Genomic DNA, 23,638 nt, shown 5'->3' with positions numbered 1-23,638 from the left:
CCTGGCTGCTCTTTTCGTGATGTCACGAGAGTTTGGGGGACTGAGCGCTGGACGCGATCCGCTGGCGTGCGACGCGCCCTCCCGCGAAATGGAGTGGGGCTAATTTAAACCCTGGTCAGTTAGGCCAACGCCAACTCGACCATTTGCACAAATGTATGTCATGTATGTGTTCGTACTCCAGGCCATGTCTTCACAAAGGATTGTTATCTACATCGGGAGGTAAGGTATATACGAATCAGCGTTCACCAAAGCAATTGGGTATGGGCAGTTGGCTATCTCATCACCCCAATCCTGTCCAGGCAGTGGCATGCACAGAAAGCACTTGGCGGAACTTGTCTAAAAACCGGGGATGGGCCCCTCAGACGAAAGGCTGGAATCGGATCCCACATTTGGTACAAATTATGTAGGCCAAGCAAAAAGATAGGTAGGTAGATACAGTGTAGGTAGGTATTTTAATCAGTTATGTACCAAAAAACAATAATTCTTGTTGCTCCCTTGCCAAGGAGGAATGGCCCAGTATCTATTAAGCCGTGATCCAAACATGGTATGCAGAAAACAAGAGGCGGCGACGGGCAAATCAATATATGTTTCAAAATATGGACTGGAAGTTCTGATGGGGAAGTGGGTGGTTGTTCGCGCCGGTCCAGCCAGGGGACACCCCTTCCCCCATCACCCGGACCGTTTGTCATGGTTGGCCGAGGTGCCGAACTGGCATCGGTCTCGGTATAGACGCCTTAGATATTGCAGTCGAGGACTCGCAGTTCTAGAACAGGTACGTATGCGGTTTCGGTTGCCGGTGTCCCCCGCCCCGAGTAGAAGTAGTGAATGAAAATCTCTTGTAGGCGGCTTTGATGCTATCCCACGAGGACATCGTCTAGAAGTTCTCCTTGCCCCAGACAAAGTTGAACCTAAAGCCATCCGTTAGCACGAGCAGGAATCGTGTTGCAAAGGCTGTTTTGACTTACCCAGGCTCGCTGTACTTGTTGCAGAAAATATGTAATGTACTGCCCAACCCCTTGGGACCGCAGAAGAACACACCAGCCTCAGAAGGGGTGTGTAGTTTCCTGATACCCCGGAAAATCATATCCCAATTGGGACGACCAAAGTTGGTCGGCGACCGCAAGCCGGTGATGGTATCCTTGTCCGCGTTGGCGTCGTTGATCATGATGTTCGTCGCATCGTCAACCTTGATCTTGGCCGTCAGGTAGGTATGGATTTCAATGCGGTTGTCCACGTCCTGCGCCTCAATGGCGAGGAGCAGGGAGCGGAACCACTCGAACGACCCAAAGTCTCTGCAGATCCAGAAGAAGTACACCTTGCTGAGCCGCGTCTTTTTCTGCGGGTAGTTCATCCGGTACCAGATCGATTTGAGAATGGACGCGAACGGCGTCACACCGATACCGGCACCGCACAGAACCGAGACCTCGTACTTGAAGACGTCCTCGGACGCTGAGCCAAACGGTCCGTCGATATAGACACGCGGCAGCACCCGCCGGAGCGCGGGATCCACTTCGTCGTTGTCCTGGTTGACGCCCACCACCTTGGAGGACTCGCCCTTCTTCTTGTCAAATTCGCAGCCGAGTGTCTCGGCAACCGATCTGGTGAAATCGCCCACGACACGCATGTGGATTGAGATGTAGTCTTCCTCCGGGGCGCTGGTCAAGGTGAAGGGGTGGTATTGCCACAATGACACCGCGGGGCAGCAGAAGAAGATGTACTGGCCAGCTCTTGTCTTGGTGTGCTCCTTCTTGATCTGGATTTCGCAAACGTTGCTCGGGTGCTGGATGACCTTGGAGATGTACGTCTTGTGCCTGCCGCGGATCTCGCGGGCAATACGCTCGGCAAGATAGGCGAAGCCACCGTACATCCAGTACTGCCAGAAGACGCCGATGGCCGAGGTGCCGATCGAGCTGCAAAAGGGCGCAAAATCGGACTGGATCATGCAGAAGGCGCCGTGGATCGACCAGAAGAAAAAGAAAACGATGAACATGTGGTGCGTATACCAGAACCGCTCGTAATTGGCGCGCCGCGTCTTCTCAACCGAGGTGATGACCATGCCCGTCAAGGCAATGAGCATAACATAACCCGTCCAGCCCGGCCCGGACGCGAGGTTGGCCAACAGGAACCCATAAAACCCCAGGTTGTTCTTCGCTGCGATCTGGGCAAAGTTGTTCCAATGGGCAATCGTGTGTACCCAGGAGAAAAAGAAGATGGACCACGCTGTGGTAATGTGAAATGTGATGTTCTTGTCGAACTGGATGATGCCGTTGAGCGGTGTCTGCCTCGCCAGCGAGATGAGGGTGCGGCAGACTGGGAACAGGATCAGCGCGACATCAACGTGGAGAACGAGCGCCGCGGCACGCGCGATCATGAATGTCGGCCCGAAAGTGTCGCGCGCAATCTGCAGACTGTCCTTGAGCGCGTAGTGGACAAAACTGAAGGCGAACACGGTCGCATGGAGTATCATGAATACAAAGACAAAACTGTAGCGGAGAGTCAGCACGGGGTTATCAAGAAGCGACAAACCAAAACCCACATTCGACGGTAGCCTTCGTTCACCATCCATCGGTCGAACTTTTCTCGTGGCGTCAACTCTTTTTGTTTCTCCTGCGTCATCTCACCCGATAGCAACATCCGCGTGAGGGGCGTCCATCTCGACCTTTCCGACTGCTTTAGTGAGCCCGAGCTACTGCGGTTGCCGCCGCCGTAGCCGTCGTATCCTCCGTAGCTCGCCATATCGGGCGTCGTCCGTGTTGCCGCTGTGAATCCCAAGCGCGCTTGTCCCCTTGCCCTCGAGCTTCCCCCCCAAAACCTCTTTCAAGATTTTGGTCTCTTATTCCTTGCTGATTGCCTCGAGCCCTCTCTCCAATGGGCAGCCGCAGCCCCAAAAAACCCTTCCAACAATCCGGCGATTAAAAATGTCGATTGAGAATTGAGACACAATGCGTGAAGAATCGGAATCAGAACCTGCTGAACCGGCGAGATAGACCCATCTAAACGATAGTCGAGAAAAAGATCCGTCGAGCCGCAATACTAAGGAGTGGATATGGAGCCTGCATTTGCCACGGGGGGCGAGGCGGTGATGGTCAGCAACCAAGCACCTGGGAAAGATGCGCAGCACCAACGAGGAAAAAAGGGGACGGAGTGAAGGGGAGACCAGAAGGTCGGGTGCGGGGGCGGGTTTGGTTAAAGTGAAGAGCAAAGCGATCAAGCACCCGGAAACATAAGGTGATTTGTGTAGATCATACCTGTCCACAATGCCTGGTCTCTCCCAGCGGCTGTCGTTTTGCGCAAGAGAGAAAGGAAGAGGATAAATTCTGACCACTGCGCCGGAGCGAGACAGCGTGGAAACGAAGCACGGAAACGTGGTCCAAGAAGCGGACACGATTGGCAAATGAGTCGAAAAAGGGGCACAGCGAACTGGCGCTGAGAGAGCGTCCTTAGGGCAAGAATCGCGAACGTGGAACCCTTCCAGGGGGTGATGTTGCGTCCTGTGTCTGATAATGTGGAGGAGAGGGGATGGGCAAGGACCACGACTAGCAAGCAGTGAAACTCAGGACGCCAAGAAGGGGTAGGGATGCTGTGTTACGGGTAAAACTTTAGCAAAATCGAACGAGATCCCACACCGTCGAAACGGACGCTCTGCCGAGATGCGAGCCAAGAGAAGCCCTGGCAGCGGGAGACTGGGGGAGACGGGGGCTCTGCGGCAAAGGACCATCTCCGCCACTGCAATGGAAGTCCCGCCCCCAACCCTATCCGACCTCCGGGACAGCCCAGTTAAAAACGGCAACAAGGGTCTGCTCACATGCCCGTGGGCATTCGGAGATGGATCCCAACCGCGTGATGCCAACCTCGCGCCGCAGAATCAGTCGGGCGCGTATAATCTGCCCTTGCGTAACCAGCTCGGCACCGGTAATCCGAAGGCCCTTTCTCATCAACCTCCGTTCATACCAAAGTCTAGTGACAATCGGGTGATTCTCAGGTCTCTGGAACGACGGCGACCTCTTGGTTTGACCCCTCCATTAGTCGGGTTGGAGGTGACTGAATGCGGAACCAATGCGTAGGGGAATGAATGATCAGACCGATCTCCCGGTAAGACAGGGTATGGCGGGTGGGTAATGGCGCCATTTTTCGAAGGGAGAAAGCCAGCGCTGCTTCATGTTCTTGATTCGCGGCGTGGTACCAGCGAAGCGCTGCGTTTTGGGTGGGAGCGGCGGCAGTGACAGTCTCACAGGCGTCGCTGCCAAGACCGGGATTCGGTGACCCCACGATCGCCTGCTGAAGAGCTGTGATTGGCCGAGATGGGTCAGAGAGGGCGGCCGCTGTTGCGGTTGCTGTTTCGGCCGGGATCCTGACACACAATGCCCCAATGCCCAGGCTTTGTCACACAACCTCTGGCTCTCGCGACTCGGCGATATGGTTCCACGGAGAACCGCAAACACAACTCATCGAAGACGCAGTCGAGGCCGGAATATGACCCGAAAAAGCTTGACAGTCTGAACTTGGAGGCCCGCTGACAGGTACACACATGCCTGCCTTGCCACTGCCGGCTTCAACAATGGGCGGGCTAGGTAGGTCGTATGGCGATCGGAACAGGGCATTTATCAAACCAAGGCCAAGACAACGTTTGATATCCCCTTTGTAGAACGCGCGTCTCCTGTATGCTATCCCGCCGCACAATTATTACATTCATACATGATGCGCAGACATGATGATTATCCACGCAAGCAGTTGAAATCCCGTCCCCCAACGGCCTCACCCCCCGAGCTGATCGCAGACTGCACGGATTGCCGGCGCAGGGTCAAGGCGCAGGCGGGTTGGCGTCGAAGGTTGGCCTGGGCCTCTCGGACCGCCAACCCAACAACCATCTCGCTCATCCTCGCCGACGGGATTCTACACAGCAACCGGGCCACCAAACCCGGGCCATCACATGACTCAGTCGTTGGCCGTTTATAATCCTTCATCTGAGAGGATCTTGCACGAGGGGAATCTCCCCGCTTCCTGCTCCGTCTCTCGGTAGGCGCAGAGCTCGCTCCTCCCGAGGTTAGGTAACCACGTAACCCCCATCTTGCCCCGACCCCGTGGCGCCTAGGGCCAGCAACACCACCCCCCAACAAGGCACCTACACTACCTCTACAAGCCGCTCCCAGAACAGAGAAAACCACCACTCCAAGCAAGCCTTCTCAAGCCGCGCCACCTGCATGCATACCTAGCGTGGTAGTTTCCCTCCAGCCAGTCGAAGCGGCGTAGAAAGAGAGATATCCACCCATGATTGTGACGGAGTCCAGGGAGGGGGGCGATCAACAACGGGAGCTAGCACAAGTTGCCGATCGACGGAGCTTGTTGGGCGGGTGCTGTGCCTCATCTGATAACCCCCCCCTCGCACCTAACCAGTGGAACGTGGGCGTGGTGCATCCAGGGTAGGTACTAATCTGACGTCGAACTCCTTCCGGGACGATCATGGAATTAATACAGGTATGGGTGCCTGGTATGTTGGCGTGATGGCTTCAGAATCCTGGCCCGGTTGGTATTGGGAAAACGGGGACCAACCTAGTCCCAGAACACATCGTAAAATATCACAGCGGATTCAGGGTTGCAGTGGTGTTTTTATGGACATGATGTATTAATGATTGGATTTTCTCCCAGCAATCCAGGTAAGTAGGTAGGATCACACGTTAGGTTCCAAGCGGCGACGGATAGTCAAAGAGGGTTGCGTGTAGTGACCGAACCCTTCCGGTTCCCAGGCTAGGTGATTCAGTATGAATGATTCGGGAGGATGCTGCCAAACCGTGGTGCTTCTGCCAATCCCATATCACTCCAATCAATCCCGCATAAATGGTACCGTGGATATCCCTCGCGCCTTCTCAGAACTCCCAGAAACTACCCCCCCGCCGCGAAGTCCAAAATGCCAGATTATCCCGGGATGTAGAACCCGAGCCGGCCGTTGAACCACGCTAAGCGCCCCAGAAACCAGTACGATCAACCGCAGTCAGACCGACGCAAAACCCCCGGTTTGCAACCGTTAGACAGCATACTTCCGGGTCCATTCGCGCGCTGTCTGCTCATACTTCGCAATCTCGGTCTTGTATACGTGAGCAATCTCGGGGACAAGCGGGTCATCGGGGTTCGGGTCGGTCAACATCGAGCAGATGGAGAGAAGAACTGTTGGAATGTCAGCTGCTGAAGGTCCAAGAAGGGAAACGGTACGGGCGTTCGCATACCCTTCGAGATGGTCAAGGCAGGGCTCCACTGGTCGCGTAGGATGTCGAGGCAGATGCTGCCATTTGCGTTGATGTTGGGGTGATAGATGCGGGTCGTGAAATGAACCTTTGGGGGCTTGAAGGGATAGTCGGTAGGGAACGTGATCTGAAGGAAGAAAACGCCGCCAGCATATGGGGAGTCACCCTAGTCAGTATCGATTAGCGTCTGTTCTTTTTCCAGTCCAGACATGCCAAAGCCACTTACCGGACCCATGATCGTCGCCTGCCATTGGAACTGAGAAGAATGAAGTTAGCAGAGAACAGGATTTGGTCGCGTCGTGTCGAGAAAGGCGCGTTGCATGTCGACAGATCGGGTCTGTTATGGAGGCACGTACGAGATCATCGCCAGTCGGTCCTGCGGAGCACGAAGAGGGCGGGTCACTGCAAAAGAAAAAAAGAAAAAAAAGTCAGCTTCTGGAATCCTGTGAACTACCGGGGACGACTCCCGATTATCTCGAGATGGCGGCCGGGCCGCCGGGCTGCGGTTTGGACCCCGCCCGGCCTAGCCCCACCATGACGGAGGTGTGCAAAATGAATAAAACTCGGGGACGACTTACCGGCCGAGGTCGGCGAGTTCCTTGTTAATACGCTTCAGCGCCATGTTTGATGATGTGTGATGTTGTGGTTGACGTCGAAGGGCGTCTTGATGGAGAAGGCACGGGCACTGCTGTATTTAAAGAGTGTCAGCAGGTCGCCTGTGGAAGGGCACAGAATCCGAATGAAGCGGCCCGAGATGCCCGCACAGGATGTGGCAACGGTCCACGGCAGGATAATGAAGGACAAATAAAGGGTCGCAAAAAAAGTCGAGGCTTACCAATAAACAGCCGATATGATGGGCGAGGGCGATGTTCGAGGTGTTGGAGATCGGAATGACGGAAAGTCGACGAAGGCTGTTAGGTATTGAGAGGGAAAGAGGGGGGAGGTGGGCGGTCGACAAAGGCGGTTTCGGGCCCCACTTCGCGCAAAGGCTGAACCAGGCAATGCTGGCCCAAGGATTTTTCAGGCAAGAACTGCAGCGGCTGGGTCAGATTTGGCGCCCAATCGCCAATCAGTGCCTTGACAACGGGCGTTCCGTTTGCTCACGCGACGCCACTGCGGGTGACCACAGTGCCACATCAGTTGCTTTAACAGAACAACAAGCAATTCAGCAGCACAACTGTTATCAGACCGCCCCCGGTCCCGTTGCGACCCGAGCAACAAGCGCGCCTCGAATTCCCCATCGACGCGGCTAGCCCGAGGACTTGACTGCGTCTTGTTTATGCTTGGCGAGACCATTGATATCCAATACAAGGAGCACATTCTTGATGTATCGATACCTAGCGGGATACGAGTTCTGCGTTTTCGAAGCCAGCCCGGCCAGGTGCACTCACATGCTTGAGCGCCCGGAACAAACGCAGTCTTGCTGAACAAGTGCCATGAATAGCCCGGCTTATCTGATGACTGACAAACATCTTTGGGAGTTTCTCTTGTCAATGTCTTTGTTTATTTGTATCTATTAACTAGCCCAATGTTGGCGACCCCGAGGCCCGGTAACTCCCGAAGTCCATCAAAGTACATCATGGATCTCGTCAGGGGTCGCAAAGAGTTGTGAGCCCAACCTCGTTCGCCTGGAGGTCCATACCGTTAGGCAATGCCGGGCATCCGGTATTGTGATTGGATATATGCCCACCTCGGAACGTAGCTTCGGAGCACCAAATATCTCCCTACACAAAGGCCTGGACCCCAGTAATGGCCCGCCCGAGAATCAGACCTGCCTCGGGTTAGATCACCATCTTCCGCGCGCTAGCAGCAGCCTCCATGACTTACTATGAATATCGCTCTGGCCCTCATACGTCTGGGTGACATAGAGGTTTGCGACATGGCGACCGATCATGTACTCGTCGCTGACAGCGTTTCCACCAAATATCTCCTGTAACACCCTCGAGTTATGGAGAGCCCTGTCGCAGTTCTGGCGCTTGATCATGCTGATCATCTCGGGGGTCGCCTTCCCTTGGTCCTTCAGCCGGCCGACCTGGATGGCTGCCAGGGTGCCGTAGGCAGCGTCGGTTGCCGCGTCGGCTAGTTTCTTCTGGATCAGCTGGTACTTGGCGAGCAGGTTGCCCTTGAACTGCTTCCGCTCGAGGGCGTACGTCCTTGCCCTGTCGATACAGTCTTCCAACGCACCCATGACGCCGAGGGCGATGCCGTATCTGGCGCTGTTGAGGCAGGTGAACGGTCCTTTGAGGCCCTCGACCTCGGGGAACATGTTCTCCTTGGGTATGGGGCAGTCCTCGAGGTGGATCATACCGGTAATCGATGCGCGGAGCCCCGTCTTGTTCTTGATCGCAGGCGTCTCGACGGTTCCGGCAGGGCATTGCTTCCTATCGACGAGGAAGCCGCGAATCTTGCCCGTCATTCTGGAAGTTTAGCCCACACCACGAGCAGATCAGCAATGGGTGAGTTGGTGATCCAGGTCTTGGACCCTGTGAGCAGGTAGTAACCCTTCTTTTGCGGGTGCTCGCGCGCGACGGCTTCCATGGAACCCGGGTCGCTCCCGTGATTCGGCTCGGTCAGGCCGAAGGCGCCAATAAGTTTGCCCTTGGCCATTTCCGGGAGATATTTTTCCTTCTGCTCTGCCGACCCAAAATCGTGGATGGCCCCCATGGCCAAGGACGACTGAACAGACATGCTACTTCTATAACCACTGTCGACACGCTCAACCGCGCGGGTGATCAGCGCGCCAGCAACAGTCGAGACGCCTGCGCAGCCATATCCATCAATGGTGGCGCCGAGGAGCCCTAGCTTACCCATCTCCTCAAGGATCTTGGGATCATAATGTTCATCCCGGTACGCCTCTGATTGCGTGTGAGTTAAACGCAGATCGAGTTTCGGTTATGAGTTCAGGGGTCCATACGAAGCACTCGCGGCAAGAGTTGTTCCTGGCAATACCGCTCAGCCGTTTCCGAGATAGCCAGCTCCTCCTCTGTCAACAAGTTCTTGGAAGCCAATGGGTCTTCCCAGTTGAACTGCGAGATAGGAGAAGTCGAAGCATATGTTCTGAGAGTTGGGACGGATCGAGCGTGGAACAGCGCCCGCAAAGGCAGTCGTCGTGAAAGAAGCCGCGACATGGTGAATCAATGCCCTGACAAAATGCTGGTTTGGTGCAAAGTGAACTGAGAAAGAAGTAAACACCCACCCCCGCTCTTACCTCGGGATATCACAAAGATCGCCGTCGTATGCGGACCGTATTCCTGTGCCGGCGTGGAGACAACCCGCGGTGCTAACCGGGTTTACTCGGGTGTTCTTGACCGAGGAACAATGAAAGCAGGGGTTAGGGTTAGTTATATACAGGTTTGAGCAGATCGCAGAGGTCGGCAACGTAGACCGTAAGGTTAAGACATCATTGCTGCTGTCTTTTGTCGGTAAGTGAGATTAATATGCGTAGTCCGAACCCGGGAAAGTCTAAAGATGAAAGCCATACATGAAGACCGACACCCCAACCAACGCCGCGCAATGCCCTCTGCTTGGATGCTGTATATAATAAAGCCATGCCAGTCCCACATTCTACTACCTCCCAGCATCGCTAGGCAGCGTCGTCAGCTCGTACTCGCCCGCGCCGTCCCTGCCTCTCCCCCGTCCTCTACCGCGGGAGAAGCCTTCCTCCTCATCCCCATTCATCCTGCCCGCCCCAGCATCGCCGTTTTGTCCCGTGCTCCCTCCGGCCGCCGACGCCCCGCCGCCACCTCCGAACGTAATCGGCTGGAGCTGGCGGTAGCGGCAGCCCCAAGTGGCCAGCGCAACTGACACCGCACTCGCCGCTGCCATCGAAAGCCACCATGCCGTGTGGCGCGGGAGCTGCCCCGTGTACAACGTTACGACGACGAGGTGGATGGCGTGTACCGAGAGCGCGAAGTCGAGCACGAGTTTGGAGCGGCCGACAAGGATTACTATCGCGACGGCCCTGTTGCATTACGTAGAAGTCAGCCATGTGCCTAGCACCCCAAACATCCCAGCGCCTAGCTCCCCAGGAGACGGCGCCGCCAGGTGGAAGTACGTACATCACCAACCCCCCGTCCAGTATCCACACGAAGCCCATCAGCCACCCCTGTGTCGTGTCGCCGCGCACGGCGTCCCAGCCAAAGATGAGCTCCATGCTGAACGCGGAGCCCGCGACCAGCACGGTGAAGAGCATCAGCACCAGCGCCACCGCATAGTACAGCGCTTGGAGCGCGGCGATCTGGCTGAGAATCTTGAGCGGCGGGAGCTCGGCGAGGGCGCCCGGGCGAGGCGGCCGTCGCCGACGCGCCATGGGATCGTTGTGCTCGGGAAGGGACGGAGGGACGCTGTGATTGTGTGCTTATCGTCAAATGCGGGGCAGTCGAAGAAGGCCTTCAGTGCGTAGTTGGGTCGATGCTGGGAGAAATTTGGAGGCCGATCTGTATCGGGATTCGTGCTCAAGAGAATAATAGTTATGCTGGCGGCGCAACCGGTGCTTCGGGGATTCAACAGAGTTATATGCCACGCGGAGGGGAAGGCAGTGACGGGCGCTTCGGGAGTATTCGCGCTGACGTAGTTCCGGCGTGGTGGTCTGGATGTTCGTTAATAACTTCACTGCCTTGGTCGTGGTGTGCGATTGAGAGGAAGGTAATTTGAAACACCTAAACTGAAGAGAGATACCCAGGTAGGCAAGACCGAGATCTCACTTGCGCAATGTCGCACTCTCCCACTTGTAATTACTGTGTACGTAATCTCGTAATCTCTGAGGAACCGGGGCTCAACGGGTGACCCCATAGCCCCGCTAAACTTAGCGTCCCTTTCAGGCTCGGTTTCGGCGTCGCGGGACATTCCGAATTCGATGTTCGAAGCTCTGTCGAAGCTCGAAAGCTACGTTCAGAATACCAACAAAATCAACACCATAACGACCGCCCGTCGTATTTAGGATACCAACCCACCCCCTACCGGCCGATCTCGCCCTTCGCACACCCAAAACAGCCCCCGAAAGCAGAACAACCGAGCAACAAACCCAACAAAAGAACAGAACCCCGAGAAACAAGAAGAACACCAACCGCAACCAAGAATGGGCCTCCTCCCCAGCCTGAACCTCTTCGGCGCGCCCAGCGAAGCCGACAAGCGGGCGACCGAGGTGCGCAGCGGTGCCGTGGCGCCGAGCCGCGCCGAGCGCGCCCGCTGCTGGGAGGCCCGCGACGCCTACTTTGCCTGCCTCGACGCCAGCGGCATCGTCGACGCCGTCAAGGACGACAAGAAGGCCGCCGCCGCGTGCGGGGCTGAGAGCGGCCGCTTCGAGAAGGACTGCGCCGCGCAATGGGTAGGTTTGCCCTTTTTGGGGGCTTCTCCCTCTTTTCCTTTCGGTTTGGAGAGCGGGAGGGAGGGAGGGGTGGGTGATGACGCGGTGTGGAAGAGGGAAAGGGCGGGGTTGAAAGGGTCCCTGCAATGTGGGTTATTCAGTCACTGACGGGGTTTGTGCAGGTCACATACTTCAAAAAGTGGCGGGTACAGGATATCCAGAAAAAGGCGAGGTTGAAGGAGCTCGAGGCGCAAGGGGCGAGTAAGATGGACGTGCAAACAGACTTCGCCGCCAGGAAATAATATCAGCGGCTGACAACGGAGGCACGGGTTTGTGACGATACTGCCAGAGTGTAAAATACGATGTAATATGTTTGTCTAGTCATATGGGACGCCCTGCGGCTCGGCGTTGGCTTAGGTCGGGTATAGAAACATGGGCTCTTTTCTCAAGTTACAACTACATTTGGTAAACGATGGATGATACGCCGGACATTGTCACGCTCAAGTCAAACGGGCCATCTTAATACATGCTCTCGGCTTCAAACAGTATTGCTACGCTAAAGATTATCGCACAAACCACGAAGGTAAAAGAGCATTACAACATAACAATCGAAACTCAGCATTCAGTGCAGAAAAGAAGCTTCCATCGCCGCTAGTATATCCATCGTTCGTAACATTGATCTATTTCTAACGAGCAAGAATGTGACTGTAGCAACCACCCGGCCGGCTATGAGTGATTATGACGAGAAGCGGAAAGATGAATCCAAACAACATAAGAAGAAACAGGTATGAACATGAAGAAGAATAAGAAAGGAGACGACTATAAACGAGACAAAAGAACTTCCTTGGCGTGTATGCTGCTTGATGCGTTGTGGTATCATGTTGTGCAATGAGACAAGTGTGCTAAGAGATGAAACACCACCGGGCTCGTACAGTCTTCCACCGTTTACCCTCTACCCCGCCCCATCCACCACTGGATCGGCCTCGGCAGGTGGTCGGCTTATCGTCCGGGAAGGGCGGAGCTTGCGCAGGGCTCGGCCCAGCTGTATCCTCGGCAGGAACCGACGTCGAACCTGCCCACACTCCTCTGGGCCGCACTGCTCTTCCGACACCGAGACACTTTGCAACCCCTCGTCTGGCACCGGGCCTCCCGTTTGTTCGACGTCATCGCCCTACGACACGTTTTGAGAACGGTGTTGGCCGCCGTTCGGAAGAGGTGGCAAAGCCTTGTCGAGGCTGTCGCGGCTGATCTGTTGTCGAAGGCCTAGCGATCTCTGGGACCCGGTAAGGCTCTTCAGGCCCCCGTTGCTGCTGCTACCACTGACACCAACGCCGTATCCGCTGTCTGCGCTTTCCGGCTTCGAACGCCCAGTGTACCCGTGGCCAGTTTTTGGCGGAGTTGGCGGCGGGCGTGCTTGGAAACTGCTGCCCGTGCTGCCGTTACGGCTACCAAGAAGTGGGTTTCCAAACCCCGGGGCGAGCTCATCACCTTCCTTGGCGGGGGTTAACGGCCTGACCTCGCTATCCGTGGTGAGGCTGCTCACGCGGCTGGTACCGCTGCGGTCTCCGGTTGATGTGCCCTCAATCGCTTCTTCCACCACCGGAAGAACGGTTGTCTCCCTGCGTTCGGCGGCTGGCGCATTCGGGTTGTGACTGGCCTTGCCGGTTCCCGAATTGTTAGGAGGGGCAGTGACAATTGTTCTCAAAACACGTTCTGGAGCATCATCCTCTTCGTCAGCCAACTCAGGGATTCCTGCCTGCTGTCCCACTCGGCTTTGACCGGATGGCGACGAAGAAGGCGGTAAGGGAGGCTGGTAATTGGGCATAGGAGGAATCTCCGCAGCGGCTTCAGCCGCAAGCGCAGCGTCTCGTTCTTGGGCGGCTCGGATAGCTTCTTCTTGTGACATGGCCATGCTCGAGATGAAGCTGATGAACCTCTCGCCGTATTCGTGAGGTGGCAGAGCCGAAATCTGACTGCGATCACTCGATAGGCCTTTCCAGAAGTGCTCTATCTTCTTGATGATACCGTACTAAGAATCGTGTCAGCGTGTTAGTCTTTGGCAAAGGGGGAGGCGTTTAACATACGTGGGTAAGGCAGTCGATCACTCCCAAGTAGTAGATCTCTTCTCCTGGCGAGTTGTCCTCGTGTGTCGCCCGGAAGCCGCCATCGTCCTGGTTGAAGATGAAGCCCGGTCGGTTTTGCCCTTCCTCAAGCTCGTCCGGCATTCTGCTACTTGTTTGCCCCATTGGCACCGGCTTCTCGGACTGGATCATCTGCCGGAGCTCTCTGGCCTTGCGCTGGCTCTCGAGTTTAGAGGGGGTTCGCATAAGAACCGAGTGGGGCTCGAAGTCTTCCGAGGTGTTGCCGCTCCCGCCCGGGTTGAAGACGCGCAAAGTCTTATCCCTCAGGTTCTCTTCATTGCCTCGTTGGAGATCGTGGATGCCTACGAGCAAAGAGTAATCCATAATCTGCAATCTTTGCAATAGCCGCACATCCTTGTAGAGCTGCTCCAAGAAGAGTTGTTTCTTCTGAAGTCCCAGCTCGATATTCCTCTTCCGACGGAGCCAGTTCAGGTCTTTCAGGGTCGCCCGCGGGTTGTTTTCTAAATCGTCTTCTCTGTAGTCCCGACCGATAGTCGAGCCCTTCAAGTCAAAGGTCTGATGGATATCCCGGTGTGGAGGGAATAGGTTGTTCATGACGACGAAATGAATCTTCTTGCCGTACGGCATCTTGACACGGTGCAGGCCGTAGAACTGCGAGAGCAGCGTGTTGGGGTTGTCCTTGACGTGCTGGTAATAATCCTTCAAGATCTTGCGGAGGAACTTATGCTCGGCGTGATGGATTGTCTTGATGATGTACTTGTAGTCCCGCGAAAAGTAGAAAAAACTTCCGCTCTTTCCAGGCGATCCGAGCTCTGACAAGATGTACTTTCCAGTCAGCGACATCAGGTAATCAGCGGGATCCAGGCGGAACAGAGTGCGGAGGTGGCGGAACACCCAGGGAGCGTAGTCCTTAAACTTGAAGTCGTACTTGGCTGACGGGACCAACTCGTTTCCGGCAATGTCGAAGGTGGACTTTTGTTTGACGTCGAAATCGGCGTCGGTCAAGGGTCGGTCGAGCTTTGCGTTGGTTCGTGAGACGGCCACACGGATGCCGGTCAGCATGTTATATGCCGTCACCCAGTTCGCATGCGTCTCGTCGACCTTGGTGCCGACCAACACCCTGTCGTCGTCCTCGATCTCTCTTTTCCTCCGCTTGCTCGCCCGTTTTTGCCTGTACGCCTCCGCCCACCGCATCGCGTCCTCATCTGGGACCACCTCGTCGCGTGGGCCATCCGAATGAAGGGATCGCGTGTTTCTCCGAGCTAAACTTAGCGACGCCCTACGTCCCCCAGCAGCCGCGATGGTAGGAGAGAATCTGCCGCTGGAATGGGCGGTGTCGATTCCGTCTCGTGAGCCGCGCGCGGAGGAAGCCTTGGGGACTTCCAAGGTATGCCGATGTTTGATACCCGGTACAGGTGGGGTCTGCAAAGGGCCGGAGGAGTTCGGCTGGTCGTACACGGGAGGTGACGAGTATCTGTGGGGTGCAGGTTGTTGGTTTCTTTGAATCGAGGACGGGCTCGAGGTTTGAGAGGCGACCGGTCCGGAGCGCTGGCAGCAGGGAATGTGGTCGAGGTAGATCCGCTCTGGGCTGAGCGGACGTCACCTTTACCGATAGGATGCAAGTACACCCCGGCCTCTGGTTGTGCTGGCGGGGTTTTGTTTCCTGAGGGAACACGTGGAATACCGTCGCCCAGATTCCAGCCCATATTCCAGCTCGGTGCATCAGTGGTTGTTCCTCTCGTCCCCGAGCTCGGTACAGTCCGATCCACGAGCGGCGCCGAATGACTGGACGAGAGCGATTTCCGGCCCATAAAATCGGGAGAGCCCAGCCCGTTTACTCCTCCGCCGGCAGTTCCATTTTGTGGTGAGGTCATGCTCTGTGGGAGCGAAAAGTTCTTGGTCGCGCGCCGCTCCGGTTCGATGGACGTCTCGGATGTAGTGGATGATCTGGTGGAATTCGCTGAGCTCCCGTCAAAGCTCTCGTTTGACGTGTGCGATTGTGGCTGGTGAGCGATAGGTCCATTGACCTTGGCCTGGGATAAGCCGTACTCGGCGGCCCGGTCAAGGTGCACGACACCCGAGGACTGCGAGTCGATTGCCGTGTTTTCGTCCGGCACGAAGGAGGGCATTTCGCGGGGACCGGCGGCGAAGGGCGTTCGTCAGGTGCGTTGGACAACTGTGACCCGTCGAACAACGTCCAAGGTCAGGCGCGGTCGGCGGCCGTAGACAGGCTCCGACGCGCCGGAAATTAAGTGTCGGTCAGTTGTCGCGGCTCTAAAAAGGCAGCGTTATGGTTGCGTCAATATTTGAAAAGGGGGGACCAGAGGTCGGCTCGCTTCGCTGGTGATGTGTTGTCGTCGGGGTTGGCTGCGCTTGGCGACTCAGCTGATTTCTGGGCGGCGGAATCTGTAGGGCCCCAAGGTGAGCGGATTGGGGATGAGGTTCGCTTGTTCTTGTGATTTACACAAGCAATCAATTAGATTCGAGGCGGCGCGTACATGCCACGAAACAATTGCGTAGCAGCAGCGTCGGGAATCGGGCTCTTTGCTTGTCTGGAGGCGGAAGCAAAGGACGGCGGAACAGGAACAAGGACGCTAATGACAGTGCGTGGCTGTGTGGCCGGGACGGAGAACCGGGCTCGGGGGTTGGAACTTGGCGCAGCTGAGGAGAAATTGTGCGGGCGGCTCTGCCCAATCGAAGCTCCGCTGACAAGAAGGACCTGGAGCGACCCAAGGCAATCGTTACGAGGCGGGCGGGCGGCAAGGGTCGAATTTCTTGGGTCCCAGCCCAGCAAACAGGCCAAAAGCAGTAATAAAACTGTAACGACTTCGTACTTCGTAATGCATTAACAAAACTCACGGGCAGCTTGAATTCACCACGGACGATGCTTTTCCTATTGCTCTCTCCTCAGCTTCAAAGAGATCAGCTCCATCTTTCAGGTCCCGTGTCACCTAGGACAATCACTCGGTTCGGTGGTTATCTAACCAACTACCTAAACGGCTTGCTCCGTCGATGCTCTCCACCTTCTCTCTCGGTCAAGCGCCCGACCTTGGCAACGGGAAGTGCGTTGACCGGGCAGTCTGTTGGGATATGGACGGTTCTGAAAATCCGGGATTTTGCGCTACCCGTACTTTGTAGGCCCGCCTCTTGGCTCTTGTATCTATAAGGGAAACTCTCCATCTGTTATCACTCAAACGCAGTGGTAAGGGCCTAAACGTTTTGTTGGTTGCCCAATGGTCAAGCATTGCCGTCACTCTTGCTTCACCAAAAGGCTCATTTCAGGATCCTTGTCTGGAGCGCCCGGGGTGAGGCTTGGAATCTTGGATATGTTTGGTGTTCGGGCCCACATTTAAGTCGGAAGAGCGGCAGACCAGGAGCTCCGCGACTTCAAGGTTGCTGTGTTCATGTGTCGTCACTTCTCCCGTAGTTGACGAGAGCAGCACGCAAGGATATTTCACCATAAAGCGTCTGAAGTGAGAACTTGCCATCCTGCGGGTACAAAAAAGCCGAACTCCAAATATAAATGTACCAAACCTTTGACTCCAAACGCGAACCCGTCGTGGAACCCAAAAGTTATCCGCGTGCCCAAATTATTACATTTTCTTTTTTTCCTTATTGTGTAACTACTCGATTATTTTATTTTATTTATTTTTCTCGGTTTTGTTTGACTTTTTTCTCCGTTCTTGCTTTCTTGTCGTTCACTAGTTATTTCTTTTTTTTTTTTTTCGCCGAGCAAACAGGAACAGATGTCATACGCTCAAGTGCCAGAAGTTAACACGGCGGTGCAAGCCACCATCAGGTGGTGCAAACCAACGAAAGACGAAAATCCTCTATAAGCATCTATCAAAACACCGGCTCATGTCCCATGATTCATCAACTCTAGGTCTGGATAGATCATCACTAGGGTATTCGCTGAAGCCCCGAAAGAAAAGAAAAACAGCCCGACACCATCGCGCCACGCCTCGTCCAAGCCACCGTCTAGCTTCGCCTTAAACATATCATAGATGGATGATAGAGAACTCGCTCTCTACTCCGTCCTCCTCTCCACGATCGCCTCCCCCACCGGCAACCCCCCCACAAAGCCGGCATTCTCCCCGCCCAGCTGGAACACCCTTTGGCCACGCACCCACGTCTCATGGACCCGCCCCTGGAAGGTGTGGCCCTCCCAGGGCGAGACGCGGTTCTTCCAGCGCATGTCGCCGGCGCGCAGGGTCCAGACGTCGGCGTCGTCAAAGACGCACACGTCGGCGTCCATGCCCGCGCGCAGGCCGCCCTTGCGGTGCGCCAGCCCCACCTGCCGCGCCGTCGCCTGGCTGCACATGCGCACGATGTCGAGGATGCCCGGCGCCGCGTCCCCGCGCGCCGCCCGCTCCGCCGCTGTGGTGTGCAGGATCGGCAGGCCGAGACCAACGTGACGAGATGCCGCCCCAGGCGGCGAAGAAATCGCCTTGGTTGTTGTTGGTGTTGGCTGCGGGGTTGGTTTTGGGGGGTTGAGTCGACGACGGGGGGTTCAACTTTCTGTTCTTGCTGTGACAGTGTCACGTCCACAGCTGAATCCGCCGTGAGGGCCGGTCTCTTCTGCTCCCCATTCGGTAGTGCCGACGCGTTGATGGAGGGGTTGGTGGACAGTGCCTCCTCCCCTTTCTCCTTCCTTTGCTCCGTTTCCAGCGTCGTCACGCTGATGCCAGAATCAATGGCTGCCGCCTCCTCCTTTTGTTGTTCCCCTTCGGGCGGTGTCATGTCGATACCGGAATCGAAGTGCCGTATCGCTGGCCGTGGTCCATCCTGGTAGATGGTCTGAAGGTGCGACGGCAGCAGCTTGAGTTCAGGCGTGCAGGGGGAGTGGTCCGAGACGATGGTCTTGATGCAGCCATTCGGATCGGCAAGTTCATCCCACAGCTTGTCCTGATTCGTCTGCGAGCGGATCGGCGGGCAGCACTTGTGCCTGGTGTCGCCATCCGGGATGTTGTCCGACGCGAGGCCGAGGTAGTGGAAACACGTCTCGGCCGTGATGTTGATGCCGTCCTGGCGCGCCTTGCGCAGGATCGGGACGCACTCTGTCGCTGAGAGATGCACGATGTGCAGGTGGAGTTGCGGTGCGAGGTGAGCCATCGACAATATCTCCTCTACGGCGCATGTCTCGAACACGGGAGGGCGGGAGTCCAAGAAGGTGCTGTAGCTGTCGAGCTCACCGGTAGGCTGTGCTGGTGGGTCCGACTGCTGGACTGTGTCTCCAACTGAGGCGGCAACGGGAGGAAGCATTTCGGCGTGAAACATCAACGTGGTGGGCGTGTCCTTGAGGGTCGTCATTGCAAGTGCAATGTCCTTTGCCGACACAGCGGGGAACTCATCGACCTGTTGACAGGATTAACGACCCAACCGGCATGATTCATATCAGCACACTCACACCCGAGTCGATGAGAAAACCTTTGAAGCCACGGACACCGGCCCCCACCAGAGGTAGCAACTCATCGGCGTTGCCCGGGACGACACCGCCGTAAAAGCCAACGTCGACCCAGCACTGCCCCTGGCTAGCAGCGAGCTTTTCCTTGAAGCCCATGAGAGTGGTGGTGGGAGGAATGGCGTTCAGGGGCATATCAACGACAGTGGTGACACCGCCGGAAGCCGCAGCCTTGGTGCCCGTGTTGAAGCCCTCCCATTCTGTGCGGCCCGGTTCGTTAAGATGGACATGGGCGTCGACCAAACCCGGGAGTAGGAGTCTGGGACTGTAATCCTGATACAGGGTGTCTGGCGGAAACAGGTTCCTAGGGAGGACCTCTGGGGCTACCGACACGATCTTCCCCGTGGCCAGTGAGATAAGGATGGTTGCAGGGGCGAGGAGGAGCGTGTCGTCTGGGAGCGTGAGAACGGTACGCGTCGACGTCAGGACGACGACAGGACCGCCGTGAGGGGCACTCGAAACCGTCATGTTGAAAAAGATGCTGCAGGTGTGTTGATTCCGGAAGTCAATGAATGAGAGCGGTCCTGGTAACGTCGATAATTATCGTACCTAGGACAAGTCACCCTTCTATCTGGCGAGACGAGGAGGGCTTATCTACGACTCGGACGAAGTGGGTGGACTACGGTAAAGATAGGGCTGATTTCAAGGAACAACACACGTGTGCTGGACAACAGAGAGACAGGGGGTACCAGTGAAGAGATGATCCACGCTGACGTCGAGAGAAGAGAAGTGTGTGATAACGAAGCTGTGGGTAAGGGCCCGAGATAAAAGAATCGGCGGCGGCGGCACATAGGCCACAGTACCCTCCTTAGGAAGGCGCCCCAAAAGGGCGGAAGAGCCTTTGAAACATTCGAAACGGCCCACCGCGGCCTGCAGTTCTCCTCGGCCCCCAGACCGCTCCACCCGAAGCAATTCCCATCCTTCCGGTCCAGATTGCCATGTTGCGTTGGCAAGTTGGCCGGCTGAGCCCTGCGTAGGAGGGGTCCGGGAAGGTTGTGGGGCTAGGACGGGTGAAGGGTTCACCTGCCCTCGCCGCCGCCGCTGTCGGCGAGAGGAAAGGACCCCTGGCCAGCTGGGCTTATCTAGGGACGTTTATTGGTCAGATCTTCGGGATAGGAGACTGCCGCCCTCCGAGCAAACAAACCAGGCCCAGACAAGGGTCAGTCTAGCCAATCATGAAGCCGATGGCTCATATCCCTGTCCACTTGTGGACTTCCAGACACCGCCCCCCTTGTTTCCGTTTTTGGCGGCCATCCGAAGCTATCACGAGCCTGAAGTTTCCATCGAGTAACAATCGAGTAAGCCTGGAGAAGTCTGCATCCGATTCGCCACAGCCCGCCCGCTGAGCTTATGCAGCAGCAACTAACTGCAACGCTGTACGACCTGGAGAGTCCAGAATGCGATCGCTTTTGTCCTCATGGCTCACCTGACGCCGCTGGCATTCGACGCTTTGTCAAACGGCCATGGCTAGATTTTGTTGCGGGCCAGATAGAGCCTTAACACTCAATGAGCCACCCATCTGCAAAACCCGGGAAACTTTAACCCGGGTGGTAATAATGACATGACAGAGATTTACACTTGATACGGTCGGTGAACGAATGAAGAAAATTTCTTCAGGTCTCGGCTGACTCGTGGAAGATTCCGCGTGCCTGACCCGGAGGTCGCCGGAGGGGTTTTACCCGGCCCACCACGGCTTGCCCCGACTAACCAGCTGAGATGACATTCTTTGTCGTTTGGACGAGTATGCCAACCAAGGCCTCAAGGCAATCCCGGCTACAAAGTTCCATGGGTTCTTTCATAACTTTACACTATCGGACGAAGACCAGCTAATCCGTCCCGGCACCGATGTGATACCCTCGGGCTATGCTCCACCAAACCGGGTTGTCAGCCACCGGCCCGGCATACGGCTCTCGGGTGCCAGGACCCAGATCTCACCATTTTCCGGCCCGAAACGTATAGGGGGCGTCCTTGTGGGTATCGCCGTAGCCACCGCCTCAAAGGCCGGAGGCATGCCCGAGCGCTGAGGTTGCCGCCCGTGTCCTTGGCATTTACAAACAGCCGTACGTGGATTATGCTGCGTACGACTCACTAGTATTGACCTATTTGGGACTACCGATTATACGACTCTCACAGGTTCGCTGATTCATAGATCGGCCACCGGCGCGGTCCACATCAAATATCACCGAGGAGCATTCACGGATATGTTAGTTTGTCACGGATTGGGGGATCATGGCACAGCTCATAGACAATGCAGATAGTTGGTAGCGGGCCACAGCTAGATTGGTAACGAGCCTAATTACTCCTATTCTGATCTAACATGCAAGTCACAGCCGTGCCGCGTCCCCCTCTCGGGTTCTTGACCTCGACCATCAGTTTACCTGTTCGAAAGTTAGCCGTGATTCGTATTCCGTTACCCGTCCCCCTTGCTGTTCCTGCTACTTACCAATGTTCCGACCCTGGAACAGATAATCGAGCGCCTCTTCTGAGGCCCCCACGCCGCCCTTGAGGATCGTCTCCTTCCTCTTGAGCTTGCCTTCACCCAGCCACTGCCCAATTTGCGTTCTTGCCGCGGCATACTCTTCCGCATAATCGAAGACGATGAAGCCTTGCATCCTGAGGGGGGGGTTAGCACCGCCGAGCTGGAACGTAACCTATGTACAGCGGAACACTTACTTGATCCGCTGGCCGATGATATTGAAGAAGTTTTTCTGCGGTTGTGGTATTAGCTGCATGTTTCCACGCCAGTGTAAAATATTAGCCGGTGAACAACTTACCGTGGGCCCTGACTTGCTCTCAGAGTTATACTGAGAGATACCGCCGCACATGACGAAGCGGGAAAAGGCGTTGGCCCGGCCAAGCGCCATCTCGAGTTGCTCGCCGCCGACTTAACATCCTTTTTGTCAGCCTTTCCCATCGATTCTGCTTTCACAACCCAGAACGCTGCTTACCATTGTCGAAGAACACGTCAATAAACTTGGGGGTAGCCTCCTTAAACTTCCTGTGGAACTCCGGGTCCTTGTAGTTGAGGGCAACATCCAGACCCAGCTCCTCCTTCAGCCAGCGGCACTTTTCATCGCTGCCGGCGGTGCCGATGACGCGGGCGCCGGCAATCTTTGCGATCTGCGCGGCCACGCTCCCCGTCGCGCCAGCAGCCGCCGAGACGACGACCGTGTCGCCCGCCTTGGGCTCGCCGATCTTGGTCATGCCGAAATACGCCGTCAGGCCCGTCAGGCCGAACACACCGAGCAGGTCGGTGACCTTGGCACCCGCGACAAGTGCCGACGCGGGCTCCACCTGGCTCTCGGGCAGGATGCCGACCTCGCGGATGCCCAGCGGGGCGGTGACGATGTCGCCGGCTTTGGCCTTGGCGGAGCGGGAGGCGAGCACGCGCGAGATGGTGGCGGCGCGCATGACCTCGCCGATCTGCACGGGCGGGATGTAGGAGCGCTTGTCGTCGAGCCAGCCGCGCATGGCCGGGTCGTACGACACGTACAGGCACTCGAGCAGCAGCTGGCCGTCCTGGAGGTCGGCCTCGGTCGGTGCTGCTACGGTCCGCTGCCGGAACGTCTTGCCGGGGACGATGGGCCCCGTCGGCCGCTCCGCTAGTTCGAGCTGCTGAGACTGTCGTGCCATGTTGCCTTGTCTGTGTGGCTAAGGGTGTGTAGTACAACAGGGGGGAGGTCGCCGTCTAATTGGGTGTTACAAGAAGTAGGTCGGTAGCCGTGTGTAATTGAAGTATTGCTGTTTTCGACAGGATGATCCAGGGGTAGAATGCCACTATGTTTAATTTCAAGAGTGACTCAGCTATCTATTAACGTTTACTGATGGACGTTTTCATTGATACTTGTAGTGCCTCCAAGATACCGACGTCGTGGACTTGAAGTGACATTGACAAGCAACCTGACGCACATTAGTAATGCATCCCAGGGAACTTTTCATGTCGGACCTGGCTTTCTGCAACCAAACTCCGCTCTTGCGCTGCAACTACCACTCGGCAGATCCTCCGAGCCGAGGTTGGCCCCAAATCCGGTTCCAGAGCCTCGGACAATCACGAATCCCGGTGGCCACTTCCACCCCGGCGAGTAACAATCCGGGAACGCTTTGCGGGGCTTCTACGGCGGTCACCCTTTTGGTCGCTTCTCCGTGAGTAGCAGCCAATGGCAGTTGTTGTTGCGTGCTGGTAAATCGCCCCGAACCTTTGTGTTTGACAGGACGGGAAAACGAGGTGGACGAGGGTTCCTGGAAAAGATCTATTTCGTGAGGTGGAACCCTAACCGGAATTCCATCCGCTTGAGCTGAATTGGGAATGATATACCGTCCGTTCTCATAGCGCCATATGATGCATTATCATCATACACAAAGCGGCACTGCCCAAGATCACTTGGAGATGCCGAGCCCGTCTGTTATACATCAGCCAAACATATAGCTGTTCGTCTATATTCGCCCCGTTCGTCTCCCGACGCCCCGCGAACATTACATTGCGCGATTGTCGTGTTAGTACATTGGTCAAATCGACCACTGGCGGAGAGCT

General features: G+C 56.2%; 9 protein-coding genes across 9 annotated transcripts; 2 read left to right on the top strand and 7 right to left on the bottom strand.

Annotated features, from left to right (window-relative positions):
• Positions 1 to 874: 874 nt before the first annotated feature.
• Positions 875 to 2,736, bottom strand: CHGG_09609 (uncharacterized protein; the record flags this gene model as incomplete). The annotated part of the gene is made up of 3 exons (XM_001227535.1): positions 875 to 908; positions 966 to 2,483; positions 2,537 to 2,736. The coding sequence occupies 3 exons, from the start codon at positions 2,734 to 2,736 to the stop codon at positions 875 to 877; spliced, it is 1,752 nt and encodes a 583-aa protein (XP_001227536.1).
• A 521-nt stretch (positions 2,737 to 3,257) lies between these two features.
• On the top strand, positions 3,258 to 4,064 carry CHGG_09608 (uncharacterized protein; the record flags this gene model as incomplete). The annotated part of the gene is made up of 2 exons (XM_001227534.1): positions 3,258 to 3,264; positions 3,604 to 4,064. 2 exons carry the CDS (start codon positions 3,258 to 3,260, stop codon positions 4,062 to 4,064), a joined length of 468 nt encoding a protein of 155 aa, XP_001227535.1.
• Positions 4,065 to 6,022: 1,958 nt separating this feature from the next.
• CHGG_09607 (ubiquitin-conjugating enzyme E2) lies at positions 6,023 to 6,861 on the bottom strand (the record flags this gene model as incomplete). Its single annotated transcript, XM_001227533.1, has 5 exons — positions 6,023 to 6,162; positions 6,222 to 6,405; positions 6,466 to 6,495; positions 6,596 to 6,641; positions 6,818 to 6,861. 5 exons carry the CDS (start codon positions 6,859 to 6,861, stop codon positions 6,023 to 6,025), a joined length of 444 nt encoding a protein of 147 aa, XP_001227534.1.
• Positions 6,862 to 7,883: 1,022 nt separating this feature from the next.
• CHGG_09606 (uncharacterized protein) lies at positions 7,884 to 9,367 on the bottom strand (the record flags this gene model as incomplete). The annotated part of the gene is made up of 4 exons (XM_001227532.1): positions 7,884 to 8,032; positions 8,127 to 8,656; positions 8,722 to 9,094; positions 9,154 to 9,367. 4 exons carry the CDS (start codon positions 9,365 to 9,367, stop codon positions 7,884 to 7,886), a joined length of 1,266 nt encoding a protein of 421 aa, XP_001227533.1.
• A 439-nt stretch (positions 9,368 to 9,806) lies between these two features.
• CHGG_09605 (uncharacterized protein) lies at positions 9,807 to 10,548 on the bottom strand (the record flags this gene model as incomplete). The annotated part of the gene is made up of 2 exons (XM_001227531.1): positions 9,807 to 10,200; positions 10,298 to 10,548. 2 exons carry the CDS (start codon positions 10,546 to 10,548, stop codon positions 9,807 to 9,809), a joined length of 645 nt encoding a protein of 214 aa, XP_001227532.1.
• A 768-nt stretch (positions 10,549 to 11,316) lies between these two features.
• On the top strand, positions 11,317 to 11,972 carry CHGG_09604 (uncharacterized protein; the record flags this gene model as incomplete). The annotated part of the gene is made up of 3 exons (XM_001227530.1): positions 11,317 to 11,565; positions 11,727 to 11,805; positions 11,926 to 11,972. 3 exons carry the CDS (start codon positions 11,317 to 11,319, stop codon positions 11,970 to 11,972), a joined length of 375 nt encoding a protein of 124 aa, XP_001227531.1.
• A 743-nt stretch (positions 11,973 to 12,715) lies between these two features.
• CHGG_09603 (uncharacterized protein) lies at positions 12,716 to 15,775 on the bottom strand (the record flags this gene model as incomplete). The annotated part of the gene is made up of 3 exons (XM_001227529.1): positions 12,716 to 13,573; positions 13,629 to 15,194; positions 15,275 to 15,775. The coding sequence occupies 3 exons, from the start codon at positions 15,773 to 15,775 to the stop codon at positions 12,716 to 12,718; spliced, it is 2,925 nt and encodes a 974-aa protein (XP_001227530.1).
• A 1,898-nt stretch (positions 15,776 to 17,673) lies between these two features.
• On the bottom strand, positions 17,674 to 19,575 carry CHGG_09602 (uncharacterized protein; the record flags this gene model as incomplete). Its single annotated transcript, XM_001227528.1, has 3 exons — positions 17,674 to 18,093; positions 18,162 to 19,001; positions 19,054 to 19,575. The coding sequence occupies 3 exons, from the start codon at positions 19,573 to 19,575 to the stop codon at positions 17,674 to 17,676; spliced, it is 1,782 nt and encodes a 593-aa protein (XP_001227529.1).
• Positions 19,576 to 21,399: 1,824 nt separating this feature from the next.
• Positions 21,400 to 22,740, bottom strand: CHGG_09601 (uncharacterized protein; the record flags this gene model as incomplete). The annotated part of the gene is made up of 5 exons (XM_001227527.1): positions 21,400 to 21,485; positions 21,551 to 21,720; positions 21,781 to 21,815; positions 21,882 to 21,991; positions 22,056 to 22,740. The coding sequence occupies 5 exons, from the start codon at positions 22,738 to 22,740 to the stop codon at positions 21,400 to 21,402; spliced, it is 1,086 nt and encodes a 361-aa protein (XP_001227528.1).
• Between the last annotated feature and the right edge of the window lie 898 nt (positions 22,741 to 23,638).

The sequence above is a fragment of the Chaetomium globosum genome, genomic scaffold (genome assembly GCF_000143365.1).
Source record: "Chaetomium globosum CBS 148.51 scaffold_7 genomic scaffold, whole genome shotgun sequence".
Lineage (NCBI taxonomy): Eukaryota > Fungi > Ascomycota > Sordariomycetes > Sordariales > Chaetomiaceae > Chaetomium > Chaetomium globosum.
The sequence above is the reverse complement of the archived record's forward strand: the minus strand, read 5'-3'. Positions and strand labels throughout refer to the sequence as shown.